The sequence below is a fragment of the Sarcophilus harrisii genome, chromosome 2 (assembly GCF_902635505.1).
Source record: "Sarcophilus harrisii chromosome 2, mSarHar1.11, whole genome shotgun sequence".
NCBI classification, from domain to species: Eukaryota; Metazoa; Chordata; class Mammalia; order Dasyuromorphia; family Dasyuridae; genus Sarcophilus; species Sarcophilus harrisii.
In genome coordinates, this window is record NC_045427.1 from 154,674,938 (window position 1) to 154,696,937 (window position 22,000).

General features: G+C 33.5%; 1 protein-coding gene across 5 annotated transcripts in view; it reads left to right on the top strand.

Annotated features, from left to right (window-relative positions):
• KIF16B (kinesin family member 16B) overlaps positions 1-22,000 on the top strand; it is a 340,481-nt gene that overhangs the window by 61,789 nt on the left and 256,692 nt on the right. For all 5 annotated transcript variants that reach the window (XM_031951076.1, XM_031951079.1, XM_031951077.1 and 2 more), the window contains exons 7-10: positions 3,394-3,536; positions 6,344-6,512; positions 6,677-6,796; positions 12,987-13,162. In XM_031951076.1, coding sequence (XP_031806936.1) covers positions 3,394-3,536; positions 6,344-6,512; positions 6,677-6,796; positions 12,987-13,162 — 608 coding nt within the window. The remainder of the gene's footprint in view (positions 1-3,393; positions 3,537-6,343; positions 6,513-6,676; positions 6,797-12,986; positions 13,163-22,000) is intronic.

The window sequence follows — 22,000 nt, forward strand, 5'->3', positions numbered from 1 at the left end:
CATGAATGCCAAAAACTTGTGGATTGCACACAAGCTCCTGTCTCTATGTGGCAAACATCGTCTTTGTGGAAGGAATGTGTAGGTGCTGGACGTGACAACCTCTGCTTCATTCCATGAAAATGAAAGAGATCATATTTTATAGACAGGAAAAGTTGGGATTAATGTCAGAATTATTCTGGAGCCATCTACCTGCACATAGTCTATCAATGAGTCAGAGGTAAGATTAGAATGATTAAAAACACAAGAAGAAATACTAACAATAAGAAAAAGATGCTGTAGGATTGAAACAATAAAACTTTAAAATAATTAAATAAGCAATTGAAAAGAAAAAAATAGGAAATGGACCATATAAATAACATAAACAATTATTATAGTAATTTTATTACCAAATTTATTCACTTACTTGCCATAGGAGACTAAGAGACACTAAATGGCTTTTTGAGGTTACAGATTATTTCATTCTTTGCATTTGTATCCTGAATGTCTACCATTTTGCCTGTTGAGGTTCTTATTAAAATTTATTAGTTGGTTGATTATTATTAATAATCTTATTTACTTGCCAAATAGAGAACTAATTTGTTTAATTGTACAAGAACAATGATTGAGTAGGGCTCTATAAAGTAAAGAGAGGCTGTGAAAGGTAAAACTAGTTTAAAGAAATTTTGACAGGACATCCAGCTAAGCAAAGTCATTCCAAGGGTGTGTTCAAAGTTGAAAATAAAAGGGCTACAAACAGAAATAAAATGGAAAGAATTTCCAAAAATCATTATAACAGATTTTTTTTTTTTTTGTCCATCAAGTACAGTAGGACTACCAAACTTGCACTTTAATAATTAATTAATAGTCCTAGGTGTCAGTCTACTGAAAAATATTCATTAAACACTGTGCTAGGTGCTGAGGATACAAAGAAAGGCAAAAATGGTCTTTGCCTAATATGAATAATTATATGCACAAAAGCTATATCAAGAATAGATGGAAGATAATCTCAAAGGAAGTGCTAGCATCAGGGTGGATCTGGGAAGGTCTCCTGTTAGAAGATGGGATTTGAGTTAACTTTCTGAAGGAACCAAGAAAATAGGGAGAGGTGAGGAAGTAGAGCATTTTAGACATGGGAAATAGTCAAAGCTCAATCATGGAGTTCTGTGTGTGAGGAACTGCTGGTAGGGTCACTTAATCTAGAGTACTTGGAGGAGAGGAAAGTATAAGACTGGAAACACAGGAAGGAGCCAGATTTTGAAGAACTTAAGTGTCAGGGGATTTCCTGTTTGATCCTGGAGATAATAATGACCTGCCCAACTTGATTGAACAATGGGTAATGGGATCAGATTTGTAACTTAGGAAAATCATTTTGGCATCTGAAAGGAGGGTGACTTAGAGTGGGCAGGGTCTTGAGGTAGGGAGATCAATTAGAAGAATATTAGTCCACGTCAGAGGTGGTCAGAGGCAGGCGATGCACAAGGGCACTTGTCAAAGATACTTGAAGGTAGAAGTTCCTGATTTGGCTTTGGACTAGATATGTGGGATAAGTGTGAGTCCAGAGTCCAGAAGGACCCTGAGGTTGTGAGCCTGGGTGATTGGGAGTGTGATGGTGCTTTTTCCATTTTGGGGAAAATGATGAAATAGAATTACACTGAAGAGAACAAAAAGAAAAGCAATTGGTGTGGATCATGTATATGTAGAAGTGATTCATACAAGAAAGAATACAATTGTAAATAGGGGAAAAATTCAAAGGCATAGAAAATCTCATTTATTAATAATGAAATGGGGTATGAGAGAATATCATTAAACTACTGACTTATATGGTATCCTTAATGAGAGATGAGTAGGGAACTAGAAGGCTTTTGCAAGTAATATCTAACAAGAGAACATATCTTTAACATTTCACAATTAACTAAGACATAGAATATAAGATCTTATTGGGCTTATTGATTGTTTATTTTAAATATTTAGTTAAAACAAACCAAAAAACCAAACCCTAAAATACAGGCTATTTTAACAAGCAATTGTCTCATTTTTATATCAAAATCATTTAGGTTTTCTTAAGATATGATAATTGTTATGCTATCTCTAATAAAAACAAAAGTGCGCAAGGAAGGATGATGTATATTCACCCAAGACAGCATGGAGTCTAGTTTGAAAAGTGAATTCCTGTAGGTGAAGTGGTTCTCCAGATACATCTGTTTTTGGATCACATTGTACCATTTACATGGAGAATTCAAGAGGATGAAAAGTTGTTGTTGCTCAGCTTTTGACACACATTTGGATGGACACTCTTTAGAGCGTATCTATCTATCTATCTATATCTGGAAAAGAGAGTTTAGATAGATGATGAGGTAGGCATAGTTTCTTTTGGGAAATTGCAAAACTGCTTCATTGACCCCTAGCCTTTGTATAAAAGTTCAGGCCCAGTTTTTTATCCTCCCAACTTTTTACTAATGTTGGTATGTGGAAGTAAGATATGGAATACAGTTGGCTAACAGACAGTGGCAACAGATAGGCTTGTAGGGTGAGTGTGAACAGATAGCAATGTGAAAGTTGTGAAGAACGCTGAAAAAAACAAAGGTATAAAAATAGTATCAAAGAGTTATATTGTAGGAAAAGAAGATCCACTGATCTTATGTGGAGATTGATGGCAGGTAGAAAGCCAGAGTGATTCACTATTACTATTGCAATGTCGAGAGAATTCCAGAAAGACCTCAAAACATTAGATTCATTCTCTGTTGGTGAAGAAATAAAAGGGCACCACTTAAGAGTCACAGTGGATGGGCAGCCAATGTTGGGTCATGCGGGAGGAAACTCCCAAATTATTTTATTACATATAATTTTAGAGTACTTAATATACTTTGATGGATTCATAATTTCATTTTTATGGATACTCCTTCAAATGGTTCAGATTGCAAACTATTCTCATATTTTTATCCTGTGAGCTTTTGTTCACGTCTATCCAATATACTGGGGATCTTTCTTGAGGACTATATGATGATTTTGAGTTAAAGAAGACCTTTAGTCTTTTAATAGATGAGAAAACAGAGGCTCAGAGAATTAAAGTCAACTGCCCGAGATCATATAGGTTGTTGGCAAAGCTGAGACTGGGGGATCTTTTCACTGCAGATCCTGGTATGCTTTCCGCCATACCATATTGCTGTTTATTCCTTGATTATTCTTCCTTCTCAATATGGACATATTTTTTGTAAATCCTCATTTGTTCTTTTTCTGTATAATTTTTCAGTTTTATGGTAATATATAAAGCATGATTATAAATACTAATGTGATTATGTTCTTGCATTTAAAAAAAGCAAATAGTACTCTAATTGGACTGCTTATTGACAAAGTTGTATGGTATTTAATGAAATTGCAGAGATTTCTTTTTTTAAACTGGTTTTTGTATTTCAGATTTGTCAAAACATTTAGTACAGAATTACAGTGATGTAGAAGAACTTATGGATGCAGGGAATATAAATCGAACCACTGCTGCAACAGGAATGAATGACGTTAGCAGCAGGTCTCATGCCATTTTTACCATCAACTTCACTCAGGTAAAAGAACTAAGGGCCCTTCAAATCAACAAATTTACTTCCTGAATTCCTTATGTCTAGTTCTTGATGAGCAACATATGAGAGCTAATTATTATTGTTACCCAGAGAAAGAGACAGCAAAGATGGCTGATTTTTTTTTTTTTCTTATTAAGAAAGAATGAAGTGTATGATAGTTGCATTTTTTTCTAGAGTTAACAGTTAGAGTAGTTTGTAGTGTCTTGAGGTATACCCTTAAGAAGTACTTAGCAGACTTCAGTTCTATACTAGACTTAAAAACTTGTTCATATGCTTAATTAAGCAAAAGTTTTCATTCTTGTAAACTCTGTGGGAGATAATAGATTGTGAGTCAAGTCAGCTGGAAGCCAAGATGAATAATTGTGTCAAGGTCCATTATCACCCCATGGATTTCCCCTAGCAAACTTGATTATGATTGTTAGAATGTTATGAAAGGAGAAATGAACATTTATAAGTACTAATACAGAAATTCATTGTAATCAAAAATCAAGTGTTGAATATATATGGAAGTTATTACAATTGAAATTCAGCTTAATACTTGGACTAACAAAACAGACTTATATTTGAAGGAGCTACTGGGATTTCTTAAGAGTAAATGATTTTTCCATTCATGTAGATTACAACTTAATTCTGCCATAGTAAATGGTCTTTATGAGGTGATAGACTAAATATATTCATTCACTGGTGATGATGAACCTAAACTTTGCTGATAGCTACAAAGTTTTCACCAGGGCCAGCCTCAAACTCTTTCTACATAGATGTGGGTAAGACCTGTCAATTTATGCTTCACACTGGCATAACTTTTTAAGAACAAAGGCTCCTCTGCACACTCTGGGGCATCCAATATAGGACTTCAGGCGAGAACAGAACAGACATTTTTCAAAAGTCCAAGGTATTTAGAGAGAAAAACTGGAATCTAACATTTAAGTCTTTAGAGAAATATCATGGTATAATGGAAAGACTTTTGGACTTGGAATCAGCAGAGAATTGGATTCAATCTTACCTCTGATAGTAGCAACCTCAGGTTTTTTTTTTTTTTTTTAATTTGGAAATAATTGTGATAATCTATAGTGCCTTTTTAGATTGTTGTGAGGTTCAAATAAGAGAAAATGTAAAAAGTACATGGAAAACTTCAAGAGCCCTTATAAAGTCAGTTAAGTGGAAATAATAAATGGAGGTGTGTCTAATCTCACCCCCATAGTAAAACACTGAATTTTAAATATTAAATTAGGCTTTATGTTTTAGTTCTAGATTTTGGGGAAAATTCCTTAGCTTCATGTAGTAATGCATATTTTAGTTCTTGCTTGTGGGCATTCTGATGGTTCACTTGAGTTTGGGAATTTGAGCTAAAGCTGATGAGTCTACACTAGGACTGGCACCATTCTGTTGAGCCCCTGGTAGCAGAGGACCACCACGCTATCTTAGGAGGGTTGGTCTAATGCAGGTAGGAAAAAAGAAAAAAAAAAAAAAACAATGGAGCAGGTGCTGACAAATAATTGGATCTGGCCTTGTGTAACTACTATGCTTTTAGCCTGTTCAGCATAGAGGAAGACCCTGTCTCAAAATGTCCTTGAATACTTTACAATTGAAAGAAATGAAGACTTCATCTCCAGTTAAATTCAGTGGCATTTTTACCAGTTAAGGTCTTAGTTCCTCATTGTTTGATTGATGTACCGTGTGACATATTTGCATTTCTCTTCTCAGGGACTTGATTAGGGCTCCTTGATTTCTAGTTCCAAATTGTTATAAAATTTTTCCATTTTATCTTTCAGCGCTATTGATTTTATTTCTTTTATTGCATAAAGAGAACAATAATTATTGATCCTCCTAAATATTTTTCTTTTTTAACACTTTATAAAGAGAATGTTTGTTCAGGTACAAGTTGGAATAGATGGTTTTTGAGGTTGCTTTCAACTTTGAGATTATCTAATACTGTGATTAGTTACTTGATATACTATTTTAGGAATAAGGAAAAATTATTTTTTTACCAGGGACTTTGGAAACAGAATTAATTTCAGAATTATAAATACAATAATTTTTTTTTTGTTTATTTAGTTTTAAAAGTCAGGTAAAACTCGTATAGAAAAGAAAATTTTGGTAGATCTTTGAAGTAAATAAAATGTTATCTAGCAATCTTATGAAATTGAAGCCGGATAAATTAATTACCTCCTGATTGGTGTACAGCTTTACATGGATGTCCTGCATGGCATCTCATGGAAGGTTTCATGATGTGGTGAAAAGACCTTTCATTATATGGTCAGAGAACCTGGGTTCAGATCCTGCTTGTTAAATTTAATTACATGTGACCTCAGGCAAGGCATGTCATTATCTTGAGTTTCATATTTTCTGTGATGAAAAGGAATAGGTCAGTGTATTAATTGTATATCCTCAATATGACCATTTAATCTATGTATAATAAGCAAATTAGAAAATCATGTGTGGAAGACACTAATCATAATATTGAGTAATCTCAGAGTTGAAACTGACCTCAAATTTATACTTGAACAAATAACCTCTATATAGTTTAATAGCAAAAAATGTTTAAATGGTTACTGTTATCTTCCCTAAATAAAAGAAATAAAACCACACCAAATATGTTTAAGTATTTTGGTTGTAGTAAATTTAATTTTCAGCTTCATACTCATCATAAGAGCAATAAAACATAAAAAAAAAATCTCCAAACCATACCCTGAAAACCCACAGGGAAGAGTGGGAAATAATTAAAATTTGTTTCATAAACAACATCAGAGATCCGTGTACCTTTTCATTTTTGTTTGTGTACTTTACTCCAGGCAAAATTTGATTCAGAAATGCCATGTGAAACTGTGAGCAAGATCCACTTGGTTGATCTGGCAGGGAGTGAGAGAGCAGATGCCACCGGAGCTACTGGGGTTAGATTGAAGGAAGGAGGGAACATTAACAAATCCCTCGTTACTCTGGGAAATGTTATTTCTGCCTTAGGTAAGTCATGGTGTTGCTCTTAGCTTCCTTCTATACCTCTTCTTGCATTGTTACAATGAAGCAATTAAGCTTAGTGTTTTTATTGTAGAATAATAGCTTAAAGCTCTTTTAAACCAGAAATAAAGGGGGGAAAACCTTCATAAGCCTGTTTTTTTCCCCTACAGCCGATTTATCTCAGGATGCCATAAAGAAGAAGCAAGTATTCGTGCCTTACAGGGACTCTGTTTTGACTTGGTTGCTAAAAGATAGCCTTGGAGGGAACTCTAAAACTATCATGATTGCCAGTAAGAGTTTTAATTCTTTCTCTAATATATGTTGTGCCTTGTGTGAAACAGTTATATGTATTTAGGCTTAATGTTGCTTGTTAGAAATTCACATTATTTACACCTTTTTCAATTAATAGTTTTCTTTTCTGTCTTAAAAGCTTATCAGCTAATATGGTCCGTGTCCTATGTGCATTAGCAACTACATTACTAAATCATTGAGACTGTGCCTATTCCTTGATTATAAAAACAATGTAATGGTATGTATGTGGGTAAATGCCTAAATTTTATTTTTGCTTAAAAGAGGGGTAGAATTGGGAGTTACCAACCTATATAATAAGAATCAATAAACATTTGCATAAGGCTTTATAATCTACAGGGGAAAAAATGAAGGACTCTAGGATTAAAAGTAAATGGATTTTCTTTTATAGATTAGAATATAGTCAATATTAAAATTAAAAATAGATGTTAAAACTTTAATAAGTAAAACTTGATTCAGTTAAGATGATCTCCAATTCCTCTTAACTCTTCAGTAGAAGAAGCATTGCCTCTGCTTTGGTTACACTTCTCTTCCTTCCCAATCTTGAGTTCCCTGATGAGCAGTTCAGCTCTACATTATTTTTTTAATCTTTCCCCCTCTCCCCTCCCCCCCCCCAAATTTTTTTTATTCAACCTGAAACATCTCTTTCATTAGGAAAATTGGCTCTATCCATGTTCAGATATACCTCTGCATTGGAATTCTGCCTCCAGCCCCTCCAGGCCTCTGCCTTTTTTCAGGGGAGCAGCACTTGCTCTCTGTGTTGAATCTGTCAGCTTTGCCCCAAAATGAGTCAGACAGGCTGTTCGGTCTTCAGACTGTGGCCTGCTGGCCTAAGGAAATGTGTCAAACATAGTCAAGTGGGCAGGTGAGGCTCATGTCCTTAACAAACATCACAGTAGAAATGCTTCCTTACAAAGGCAGTGGAGTCTTCAGCAAAGGGAGTTTGAACACTTTTTTTGTCTTGCTTTGGTGTGTGGGTACTTTCTGGCTGTCATTTCTCCCACCTCAGAAAAGTTTGTAGATGGTAATTCAGTTCCTGGGGATCAACCTTCCAGCTGCTGCTTGGCCATGATTCTATATCCCCTTTGAGCATGCCTTGGATTACTCCAACCATTTCATGTGTTACTGAACTGGCACAAGTCACAAGACTTTATTTCCTTTTGGGTTCTCTATAAACATGTTACCTCTTCTCATCTAGAGCTTTGCAAGAGCAAGGTCATTTTTCTACTCCCTAACTGATTTCTTTATCTGGCTTACCACAGTGGTTCTAACAAACCTTCACTTCTTTCAGATCTCCCACAGCATCTTCTACCTTACCTTCTCAGTTGGGAATTTTGAGGCAGTTAAGATGAGCCCCATCTTTTCCTTTTCCTCTCATTTGGTTTTATGTCCTACTATCTCCTTCATTCCAGTCTCTGATGCTGATATATTCCTTCTTCTTTTCAAATCAAACTCCTCTTGTACTCTTGTCCCCATATCTACCAATCTTTTCTAGGCAGTTATCCTCAAATTTCTTCCTATTTGTTTCTTCCCTGAGTTTCTGACATGCCCAAATCACCTTCTCCATCCTTAAAAGAGCCTTATTAGCTGCTTTTTTCTCTGCTGTAATGCTGTGTTTCTCCTATTTTTAGCTAATTTTTTTTTTTTTTTTTTTTTTTTGCTTTTTGCCGAGGCATTTGGGGTTAAGTGACTTGCCCAGGGTCACACAGCTAGCACTTTTTTCATTTTACCATGGTCCCTATAGTTGTGAAAAAACAAATACATCTTAGTATTTGCTGTAAAGTGCTGAGTAAAAAAGTCAATTAATTTATTAATACTGTTTTACTTTATTTTTTTTTTAAAGAAAATGCAAATTATAAGGTAATTGTTCAAAATTGCCAGGGTTTAAAAAAAAAAAAGTATATCTTTTTCTGTTTAAAATTTAGAGATAGAGATCCTATAATCATCAAATTCCAGAACTTAGCATTTTATAGATAAGGAAGCAATACTGGAGAAGTTGAGAGATTTAAGCTTTCATCTAGTTCATGGCAGACTTTGCCCATCAAGCTGGATTTTCCAAATCAGCTCTTTCTACAGCATCATCTCACCATTCTTGAAACCCTCTTTTTTTCTAGTTTTAAAACAGATTTAAAAAAGCCCCACATATATGTCCTAGGGAGTGAGGGATATCATTAAATTCAATATTTGAAAGAGGAAAAAAATGATTTGTCAGCATGCATTTTTAGTCATCTTGTCCTTCAACACTTGAAGAAAGGAAGAGAAAGCCCAAATTTACTGTCTAATTTGAGAAATTTGAGAATTGCCCACTTATGGGTGAAACAATAATCTGTTTGAGCTATACACATGGCAAATTATTTTGTGACTATTTTAAGCATGAGTGAAACTTGTTACATTTGTACATTTTTAAATTTCTATCTTGATTGATGAAAGAGAACATATTTTCTCTTTTTCTCGATAGTATCTTGAATAAATCAGTAAATATTTGGTAAAGTATCATTCTCTTTTCCTTATGCATCTGATTAACATAAAACATTTCAAGTACCATATATTTCAAGCTGCTTTATGTTAGTGTGAATATCCCCCAGAGTCCTTTCCTTAGGTTTTTCTTTGGTATCCCACCTCAGCTCCAGTGGTTAAGAATAGGAATTCCTGAGTTAAAGGTCAGTGAAGCTTTTCTTGTTCATAACCTTTTCTGTTCTTGTTGGAAAGTATTGTTGCTTCATTTTTATTATTTATCTATCATTCATTAAATGATGGTGGATGTATCTTCAGCCTCAGAATACTATAATGTGGCAATCTGAAAGTGTCTTATGAAAATGTTTTAAAAAGTGAAGACCAAGAGTTATAGCAATCTTAATTATTAGTGGTGACTTTTTCCCCTCATAGAGTTAAGGAATAAAATATGATTAGACATTTACATTTCTTAAATTATGAATATCTTTGACTTTAGTGAACTTTTATAGGTGAACAACTTCACCCTATTAGACTTATAATTATCACATGCATGCAAGAAAAGCCTATAAACATATTGTAGAGATATTTTTTTCCACTGGAATCAAATTAATTATCCATTAGTATTAACATAAGTTTTTATAATACTAGGGAATAGTATAATGAAGAAGTTGTAAGAAGCATGATTTTGTTTAATAAACGAACAGTGTATAGCAGTTATTATTCATTTCCATCTACACTGGTAAGGGCACATAGTTTTCTTCCATATACTATCAATAAAGATTTGAAATGTAATTTAATTTAAAAAATTAGCAAAAACCAAAGCTAGCAAAGATAATAGCAAAAAGAGGCAATAATATGGTGAGAATGAGAAATGCATCCTAGTTGGTGTGGTAATTTCTGCTTTTCATCACTAAGGATAGTAATCAGCATTAACCTTGAATTGTAAAGTCGAATATTCATGTACACAGTCATCTTCAGAATATATTTTAGCAAATAATAAAGAAAAGTCTTTCTGAAGTTGTTTGATGTTATAGTTTAAAGACCTCTGAATTGTGAAATAGGGGACTCAGCTTCTTGTCAACCTTCATGGGCCTCAGTTTCTTTATCTGTAACAGGACAAGTTCCTGTCTAGGCATAAAATTCTGTGATATAAAGAGGGATTGCCCTGGCCTTAATTTGCTCATTCATCTGTCAGAGACTGGGGAAGCTTGTTAGTTAAATATGGCTATTGAGAAGTCATCTGCTTTCTAACAAAGCTATGTTTTAAATTGTCTTATATGAAGATCCAGTTTTATAAGGTCAACACAGCAGGAGACAGTCAACTCTCCTTAGCATCTGTATCTATTATTTAAGTCTCTTCGTTGCCAGAAGAGTCTTCATTATCCAATCTAATTATCTTACGTTGCAGTCAGCCCCTTTCTTTTGTCTTTAGTGGTTTTTCTAGGTTTTCTTTCTGAAACTCTGGCAATCTTTTCTTTTATGAACAGAATCTTTTACTTTAGAATATTTAAAATGCTTTAAGCAATAAGATAGAATCTTTATTTGTGAGTTAACTTTCATTAGAATATTTTTATTTTATTCAATGAAGTGAAATTTTGGTACAAAAGTTACTTTAACAAAACTTACATAGGCTCACACTATTACCCAAACTGCAACTAGACACCAGAAGAACTTGTAATCTCTCAAGAAGTAGAAATAAATGGGCTTGCTTCACCTATTTAGTAAGACTAATTAGTTAGAATAGAAAGCTACCAGATTTCCTGGATCTTGTCCTGCCTACTGAATTTCTTCGTGGTCCACTTATTCTCTGTTTCTTCCCCATAGCAATGGCCTCACTAGCAGCAGCCTTGTATTGTTCCCAGGGGGGTAGCATTCTTTTTCTCCTCCCCATGAAGGGATAACCTGGACTCTTCCCTCCAATAGAAACTTATCTTAAAGTATCTTTGGGGTCTCTTTCCCTTGTCTCTTCTACATAGCTTGCAATCTTAACAATCAAGAAGTAAACTTCTATCTGTGTCAAAACATAGGAATATGTATGTATATATTTGTATGTGTGTGGCTTGATCATTTTACAGATAAGGAAACTGAGGCAAATAGAGTTAAATGAGTTGTCCAGGGTCATACAGCTACTCGGTGCTTGTCGCCAGATTGGAACTCAAAAAGATCACATGCGTGTATCCATGTGCATGCATGTGTATATACACAGGTGCACTTGCCAATTTATGGACATGCATACCAGTATATCGATATGTACATCACTGTACAATGCACATAAGTGTATACTATACATGTGCGCACATGCAAACATGCACATACATATTTAAAAGTGGATTGTGTTTTACTTCTTCATTGCTAAGATTATTAGTTATGAATGATTAGAACTATCAAAAACAGTATTGGTTTTTAGAAAATGCCAGTTTAGTCCACTGTTTTTTTGATTAAGTTATTCTACTTTGGATATTGTCATATAATACTAGGGAATAGTTAAGAAGAAGTTGTAAGAAGCATGATGTACTATAAAGAACCTAAAAGCTAAATTCAAATCCTGACTACTATTTATTTCTTGGATCATTTAGTCATTTAAACCTGTAAAATCTGTAAAATGAAAAATCTGCTAGATGATTTCTAAAGGACATTTCAACTTTTACCTTGATAAACATATAAACTCAGTACAGAGCTCATTGGAGACTAGGTTCTGTATAACTTACTTGAGAATTGAAAGACAGGTCAGTTGTAAATTCAATCAGAAAGATATATACTTAGTGTTGTAGAAGTTTATTATTTTTTTCTCTTGAAATAGATTATTTCTTTTAATTTTAAAGGCTTAGGAATATTTTTTCTGTATGGTATTAAGTCAGAGGCTTCTGGATCTTGTCTATTACCTCTACTTACTTCATGTATTTTAAAAGAATTAATCTTGAATGTGTTCCCATCCACATATGATAGAATCTTATAAAATACACTACATTGGGGCTAGTAATTAGAAATACCCAAATTTAGCTATTCCTTCATTTTCTCCTTTATTTATCCTTGTGCAGCATTTTGCTAAAGTGAAGGGAATTAGCTAATAAAACTCTTGGAATTTGCTTATTCCTACATGTAATATTCTGGTTAGCTTTCTGGAGGTCCTCCGATTGTAGCAATTCTCAGATATTTTAGGACAGAGTCATACCAAATCTCCTTTTTAGTATTTTGTAAATAATTATGACAACTTTTTGAATGGAGAAAAAAACAAAAAGTACATTTTCTTTTTTTGTTTGATGGAAAAATAGAGTAAGAAGACCCTGTTCCATCTGCATAAAATCCACATTTCTTGGTTAAGAAACTGCTCCTAATCAGCTCTTATTCTTTTAATTTCATGTTTTCTCTTTGTGTCATATTTCATATTGTACTTTATTACTGAAAAATTTAATGATAATTTTCTTTTTATATGAGGATCAGTCCACTAAGTCCTTTTTGTATGGTTATTAATTTCAGATACAAAAATATTTTGATCACTAAGTATTTAATTGTAGAATTGAGTCAAGCTAACTGACATTTAATTTGGTAGTGAACACTCTCGTTATAAATCTTAGATAATTTTTAATATTCATTACTAGAGTAGTGAATGTTTGTTCTCGACAATCTGAGGTTAATGTGACTTTTAGATTATGAACCAAGTTTGTATTAAATGAAACTCGGTGCTGGATAAATAATTTTTGAATTCATTCTTCACAGCTATTTCACCTGCCGATGTCAATTATGGAGAAACCCTAAGTACTCTTCGTTATGCAAATAGAGCCAAAAACATCATCAACAAGCCTACCATTAATGAGGATCCTAACGTCAAACTCATTCGTGAGCTTCGAGCTGAAATAGCCAGACTTAAAACTCTGCTTGCCCAAGGGAATCAGGTTAGGTTTCTCTGAGATTTTATGAATAATTTTCTTTGAGTAATAGCATCTATTTCTGGATCTTAATGAGATAATTATCTCACTCATTATATTGACTTGAGTAAATAAGTGCTAGCTGAAGCTATGAATGAATAAACTGATTTTCCCTCCTTATATCAAGTTCCAATTGGATTTTGTAAAAGAAAATTTTTTTTGCTAAATTTGATGTGATTAATAACCTAATAGATAACAATTTTGCATAAATTTTCATTGGGCCATTCAGCAAAATACAACAGACTCTTGATTCATGATTTAGACTTGTGGTGTTTAGTTTTAAGACAAGGAAAAGTTTGTAAAATGTCATTATTATACAGAAATTCATAATACATGGGGTATTTGTTTTGTTTTAATGTTGTTATAATACGACTTCCTGGAGCTTCACAATAATCTATTGTTGAATGCATACTTTTTAAGTGAAAGTGTATTATTCCTAGTGCCTCTTGGTGCTTAGATAACTCACGTTTTTAGAGGAGCTCCATAACAAACTTGTCTTAATGCAGAATTTGATTCCACATAGTTTCTACCAGAAGTCTGTAGCATGAGAGTTTATATCTGCTAGAAATTATAACTCTGCTTAGAGTATGAAGCCGCTTTTGCAGGAAATCTAAAATGAAATTTTTTTTAAAGTTTACTTTTGAACAGTCAGAAATAAAACTTCCCTTTTCCACATTCTTAGGCAGCAAAAGGCAGCAAAAAACTATGCATCCTCCCACACACCAAACATAATTATTAATACATCTCATGTAACTACCTTTAAACTTAAAAGGCTGTTTCTGGATCATATATATTATCTTTCATAAAGTTGTGGTCAAGTTACTTGTGATGTCTAGTAATCTTGGAAACGGTCAGCTTACTAGTAACTTTGCATTAAAGCAATTTGGAAAGAAGGATTAAAGCTTGAACTTTGAAGTTTCCTGAGCCATGTAGTATGTTTTATATTTCTTCCCTTCAAAATGCCCAACTATTGGATAAGAAAGATTCATTGTGGTGAACATTTTGTCTTCAGTTCTAAACATATTTTAGTTTTTGGAAGCTTCTATTTGTAGAATGGAACATATTAGAATGGAAGATAAAAACCTCATACAGGGTTTTGGAATGGACTCATAATCTTACTATCCATGAACTTGAACTTGTAGGTTCATTTGGTTGATAGGTTTGTGACACACTTGCCTTATGCACTATTTTCTAAGCCAAACTATAACGTGAACCATTACATTATTTAAATTCCCTCCTGTGACTTGTTTTTCTTTTACATTCTACTAAGCTTTTCTTTAATTCAAAGGGTAGAAATTGGGAACAGAATAGGAGCCAAGATGGTTGGAATAAGAGGCAATATTTAGGTGTTTAAAGTATGGATTTTAAGAAATAAAAAATATTTACAGTAAGAGTTTGCAGAGCATTCAAAATCGGCCATGATTTCTAAACACAATTTTGGGGAGTACACATTTGCAGAGCATTCATAATCTGCCATGATTTATAGACACAATTTTGAGAAGTACACATAATGGAAAAAATTTAAGGTAAATAAACTTTTAAAAATCATGATATGATAACAAAATGTTGCAATTTGTACCAAATCTGCTAATGAAATTTTCAGGCAACCTTTGTTGCTTAGATTAAACTTTGTTAGATTATTGGTTGGCTAATTAAATTGTAAAATGGAACAGGAATACTCAGTACTTGTTGGGAAAAATCATAATGGCTTTAGTCATACTTTAATAAAGCACAAAGGTTGCAGGCACAAATGGCACAAAAAATACAGCGACAAATGTTATAAGAGAGCGATGGTTACAGCAAATTGTGGGAATGGAAATAGGGTGATACAAGAAGACGTGGAGAAGATGATGGAGAGAGGCATATAAGTAACCTATGTCACCAAAAAGTAGAGTTAGGAGCACTTGACAGCATAGATCCTTAGGAGTTTGGGGTCTCTTTTTTTTGAGGTTTGATGAGGTTTGATGATTAAATATCTATGTCACCTTGGGGAAGTTAGTGCCTTAATGTATCCAAATCATCCCCAAACTGTTTGTAAAACTTTAAAGTTAACTTTTAAGACGATGTGACATAATAAAATTATGTTATCAGCCCCATTTGGCTATGTTGGCCTTACAGTGATTGTCTAGAACTTAATCTGCAATTTACATATCACAGGATCAAAAGGCCCTAACAGCAAGGGATGGATGGCTTTCCCTAACTTAGCATATATTCTCAGGATGTGGTTTTTTGAGATTATGTGATACAATTTGCAAATTATGCTCTTTTGATTTTTGGAATGATCTGTATATGACTTTACCTTTGGAGTCTTACTGCCTGCTATTATTACTTTATACTGGTTACTTATAAACTTAATTATTATACTGACTGAGCATGGTGGTTAGGGGAACAAGACCAAGATAGAATTTTAATGCAATTATGAGATTAGGAAACATAATCTTTAAGAATTTTAGCGTTAAAAGTAATGTTTCAGAGAAGGTGTAAAAGACTTAAGCTCCAATCTTCAAAGGAGGAAAACAAATTAGAATGTCCAATTTGATTTTTCAATTTTATTGCTTATTTCGTACACATTAATTAGAGGGAGGGGCATAGTAAGATGATTAAAATTCAAAGTATAATAAATCATCCTTTGTCATGTGTTTTTTTGGGATATTTGTTTTTCTGTTCTCTATGCTTGAAGCAAATTTTGAGAAAAAGGACCAAAGTGTAATATTATGTTCTATCTGGGATGTCATTGGATACACCAGTGTACTTCATCTTCACCTGCATAGGTCATAATCCATCCTTGCCATCTTACCCTTTGCAGTTCTGTCCTGAATCCTTTCATAAATCATTAATAGAGGATCTGTATGATGAGCTAAATGAAGACTTTTATGTCTTTTAAATTTTGGAATGCATGAGCAATCCTTGAGCCATCTGTGCATTATCCTTCATTTTTTAAACACTTTTAGCCATCTCTCTTGCTTTTTATATCACCTTCATTTCCAAATATATGCCTCTTCTTATAGTAAAGATTTGAAAAAGAAAAGGCGGTGAAAATAATTCAACAAAATCCACCAATGCATTGACTTAAGTCTGATAGTTTATTCAGAACTTTAGTAAGGAGAACATGAAGATAAGTATATTGTCACTGTTACTTTTTGAAATGTTCCTAGGCTTAGAGGAAAAATCTGGTAGATTATTAAGAATTAAACAATCCCTTTTTATAAATTTTTATTTTTCTCCTATTTTTTTTAACATAATTTTTTGAAAGTTCTACTGGACTCAAAAGTATTGATATTTAGAATGTATTTCCTAGGTTCAAATGTTACCTCTGCTATTTAGTACTTTTATGCATTCAGGCAATGCACTTAGCCTTCCCTAGCTCCAGTTTCCTTAACTATAGAATGAGATTAGACTAGGTGGCTTTTGTGATTTTATGCTAGATTATGAGTTGTTAGAGAAAATGCTCACATCCAGAGCATTAATTTAATGATTATTGATAATCTACAACTGTGATTTTTAAAAAATTTTCTTCAACTTTGCTATTCTCACTATAGACAGGAATGTAAATTATACAGATGTAATGACAATTTTTTTTTTTCCTGTTTGTCATTCTAATCAATTCTCCACACAGCCACTAGTGATTTTCCTAATGGTCATGATCATGTTGTTCTCTGTTCAGTACATTCCAGTGGTTCTCTAGTGCTAATTTATGAACTCCTACTTGACATTTAATTTCTTTACAACATGGCCTTTTTTGCTCTTTCCAGTCAACACCATCCTTCTCATCCCTCAGGATCACAACTTAGGTGTCATCTTTGACTCTCATTGTTTCTCTTCTCCTATATCTAATTTGTGCCCAAGACCTATCAATTTCACCTTTACAATATCTCTTAAATATATTTCCTTATCTCTCTTTAAATTGTCACTGCTGTGATGAAGAATTATGTTGCATTATATTGTAATAGCATGCTCGAGGGTCAGCTTCCTTCAAATCTTTCCAGTTCATCCTCCATTCAGTCATCTAAGTGATTTTGTAAAAGGTCTAATCATGTTACCTAAGTGCTTGACAAACTCTAATGTTTCCCTGTCATCTCAAGGATTAAATACAAAAAACTCTGTCTTTCATAACTTAGCTCTTTGCTACATTCTTACACTTTACTTTCCACTACTTTTTTTTCTTTGCCTCATGATCTTGGCTGCAGGCATTTTCACTGGATATTCCCCTTACTTCAAATGTTCTCCTTCCTCATCTTTGCCTATCAGCATGTTTAGCTTTCTTTAAGTCCCAACTAAAATTCCAGTTCTATGGGAAGCATTTCTAAATTTCTCAATTCTAATATCTTCCCTGTTTTAATTATTTCTATTTCCCTTCTCTGTATAATTTATTTATGCATATTTGTTTGCTTGTTTCCTCAGTTTGATCGTGAGTTTCTTGAGAGGGAATATCTTTTGTTTCTATTTGTATCTCCAGTGCTTAGCATGTAGTTGACATACAGTTGGCTTTTAATAAATATTTATTGAAAATCTTGATTGACCCTATTACTATGACATAACCAAGAATCTCGTCTTATCTAATTAGATGTAATTTTTTTGTAAAAATGTTTTTAGAAGTTTTATAACCCATTCTGATTCTTTTTAAAATAATAACTTTAAAATTTTTCCAAATACATTCAAAGATAGTTTTTAATATTCACCTTTGCAAATTTTTCTCCCTTCCTAACTCCTTTTCCCCTTCCCTAGACATTTTAAACACATTTCCATATTTGTCATGCTGTGCAAGAAAAACCAGATCAAAAGAGGAAAAAGCACAAGAAAATAAAGCAAACACAATAAAAAAAGCTGAAAATACTAGCCTGTGATCCACATTTAATCTCCATAGTTCTTTTTCTGAATGTGGACGGCTCTTTCCATTTCAAGTTGATCCACATTTAATCTCTATGGTTCTCTATCTGGTTGCAAATGATTTTTTCCATCACAAGTCTATTGAAACTTTCTGTAATGACCTCATTGTGAAAAGAGCCAAATCCCTCACAGTTGATCATTATGTAATCTTTTTGTTGCTGTGTACAGTGTTCTCTCTTGGTTCTATTCACTTCACTTAGTTATCAGTTCATGTACATTTTTCCAGGCTTTTCTAAAATCAGCCTGGTCATCAATTTTATAGAACAATAATGTTCCTTCACATTCATATGCCATAATTTATCAGATATTTCCCAACTGATGGGCATCCACTCAGTTTCCCCTTGCCATTACAAAAAGGGCTGCTACAAACATTTTTTGCATATGTGGGTCCTTTTCCTCCTTTTATGAACTCTTTGAATATAAACTCAGTAGAGACATTGCTGGATCAAAGGATATTCACAGTTTGATAATTCTTTGGGCATTGTTCCAAATTGTTCTCCATTTGGATCAATTCTCAACTCCACCAACAATGTATTAGTGTCCCAGTTTTCTCACATTTCCTCCAGCATTTATCATTATCTTTTCCTAAGAAGTGTGTAGTAGTACCTCTGAGTTGTCTGTATTTCTCTAATCAATAGTGATTTAGAACATTTTTTTCATATGATTATAAATGGGTTTAATTTCTTGATGCAAAAATTATCTATTCATATCATTTGACATTTATCAATTGAGGACTGGTTTGTATTATAAATTTGAGTCAATGTCATTCCAGTTATTTATGCTTAACTGAATTTCTCTCTGGTAGTCTATTCAGTTACAGATATAACCAGTAAGGTGGACATACAGATAATGAAAATTTTTTTTGTTAAACTGATAAAGGCTGTATGGTCCAATGTATTGAAAAATGGCCTCATCGTGAAGATCTGCGTTAGACACAGCAATATGACTCTGGGCAAGTCACTTGAAGTACCCGAAGCTTTTCCTAAAAACTAGAACTTTTTTTTTTTATTAATAGCTTTTTATTTAGAAATTATATGTATGGGTAATTTTACAACATTGACAATTGCCAAACCTTTTGTTCCAATTTTTCCCCTCCTTCCTCCCACCCCCTCCCCCAGATGGCAGGGTTGACCAATATATATTAAAGTACAAATTAAATACAAAATAAGTATACATGTCCAAACAGTTATTTTGCTGTACAAAAAGAATCAGACTCTGAAATAGTGTACATTTAGCCTGTGACGGAAATCAAAAAATGCAGGCGGACAAAAATAGAGGGATTGGGAATTCTATGTAATGATTGTTAGTCATCTCCCAGACTTCTTTCTCTGGGTGTAGCTGGTTCAGTTCGTTACTGCTCCATTGGAACTGATTTAGTTCATCTCATTGCTAAAGATGGCCATATCCATCAGAATTGATCATCATATAGTATTGTTGTTGAAGTGAATAATGATCTCCTGGTCCTGCTCATTTTACTCAGCATCAGTTAGTGTAAGTTGCTCCAGGCCTTTCTGAATTCATCCTGCTAGTTGTTTCTTACAGAACAATAATATTCCATAACATACATATACCACAACTTATTCAGCCATTCCCAATTGATGGGCATCTACTTAGTTTCCAGCCACTACAAAGAGAGCTGCCACAAACATTCGTGCACATACAGGTTCCTGTCCCTTCTTTAAAATCTATTTGGGATATAAGCCCAGTAGAGACACTGCTGGATCAAAGGGTATGCACAGTTTGATAACTTTTTGAGCATAGTTCCAAATTGTTCTCCAGAATAGCTGGATGTATTCATAATTCCACCAACAATGTATTAGTGTCCCTGTTTTCCCATATCCCCTTCAACATTCCTCATTATCTTTCCCTATCATTCTAGCCAATTTGACAGGTGTGTAGTGGTATCTCAGAGTTGTCTTAATTTGCATTTCTCTGATTAATAGTCTTTTCATATGGCTAGAAATAGTTTCAATTTCTTCAGCTGAGAATTGTCTGTTCATATCCTTTGACCATTTATCAGTTGGAGAATGGGTTAATTGCTTATAACTTAGAGTCAATTCTCTATATATTTTGGAAATGAGCTTTGACTGTAAAAATGTTTTCCCAGTTTATTGCTAACCTTCTAATCTTGTCTGCATTAGTTTTGTTTGTACAAAATCTTTTCAATTTGATATAATCAAAATTTTCTTTTTTGTGATCAGTAATGATCTCCAGTTCTTTTTTTGGTCATAAATTCCTTCCACTTCCACAGGTCTGAGAGTAGACTATCCTTTGTTCCTCTAATTTATTTATAATCTCATTCTTTATGCCTAGGTCATGGACCCATTTTGGTGTTAAGTGTGGGTCAGTGCCTAATTTTTGCCATACTAGTTTCCAATTTTCCCAGCAATTTTCGTCAAACAGTGAATTCTTATCCCAAAAGCTGGGGTCTTTGGATTTGTCAAACACTAGAGTATTAAAGTTATTGACTGTTTTGTCCTTTAAACCTAACCTATTCCACTGATCAACTAGTCTATTTTTTAGCAAATACCAAATGGTTTTGGTAACTGTTGTCTTATAATATAATTTTAGATCTGTACAGCTAGGCACCTTCATTTGATTTTTTTTTTTCATTAATTCCCTTGAAATTCTTGACCTCTTGTTTTTCCATATGAACTTTGTTGTTATTTTTTCTAGGTCATTAAAATAGATTTTGGGGAGTCTGATTGGTATAGCACTAAATAAATAGACTAGTTTAGGTAATATTGTCATCTTTATTATATTTGCTTGCCCTATCCAAGAGCATTTAATATTTTTTCAATTGGTTAGCTCAGACTTAATTTGTGTGGTTTTGCTCATAAAGTTTCTGATTTTCCCTTGCCAGATAGATTCCTGAGTATTTTATACTATCAGTAGTTACTTTCAATGGAATTTCTCTTTGTAACTCTACCTGTTGGACTTTTTGGTGATATATAAGAATGATGATGACTTATGTGGGTTTATTTTGTATCCTGCAACTTTGCTAAAGGTATGGATTATTTCTAATAACTTTTTAGTAGAATCTCTGAGATTCTCTAAGTATAACATCATATCATCAGCAAAGAGTGATAATTTGGTTTTCTCTTTACCTACTCTAATTCCTTAAAACCAGAACTTGCTGAGCAGGGAATGTCTGCATTGATTGAGAGAATTTTCATATTCAAGTCAGTTCTTTATTCCAGTGACATTAGAAGTCTACCCTTACCTCCTCCCTGCCAAAAACAAGGTGACTGTGATTGTATGATTTCAAACATTGGCTTCAGTTAAGAATTTAGTAATTCAGTTTTGTATTTCTTTGGATATTTTCTGAGTGATTAAATAACTGGTATTCATAGACTGGTGGAAACTGACTGTAACTAGGATGGAGAAGAGTCTGATTATACAATATATTAAGATTGGTATTTGAAATTGGGACTATTTACCCTGTTGAAGAGAAGACTTCATGAGGACATGTTAATAGTTTTTCAAGAAGAGGGATTGTTACTTCCTTCTTGGTTTCACAGAGGAGAGCCATGTAAGAATTGAGTGGGAGTGGCAAATTTAGACTGAACTTCAAGGGAAGCTTCATAACAGATTTCTTCAAAAAGTGGAATGGGATACTTTCAGAGTATTGGGTTCCTCTTCATTAGAGCGAATTCACGAGAGATACCCTTGTATCTCTGCTGTTTTCAGTCCCAACTTTTCTTCATATTGAGCAAAACTGCCCCACAAGATATGCAAAACCAAAATCTTTTCATATACAGAAAATGATTGACTAAAACACACTGGTAGAGATTTAGAATTCCCTAATACCAAAGTTTCAACTTTATATATTAGTCTGGATTAGGACGTATAATTATTTTTTATCTCCATTTGATCTTTGTAAAAAGTGCATTAGCCCACTCTGTTTGTTTGGTCATT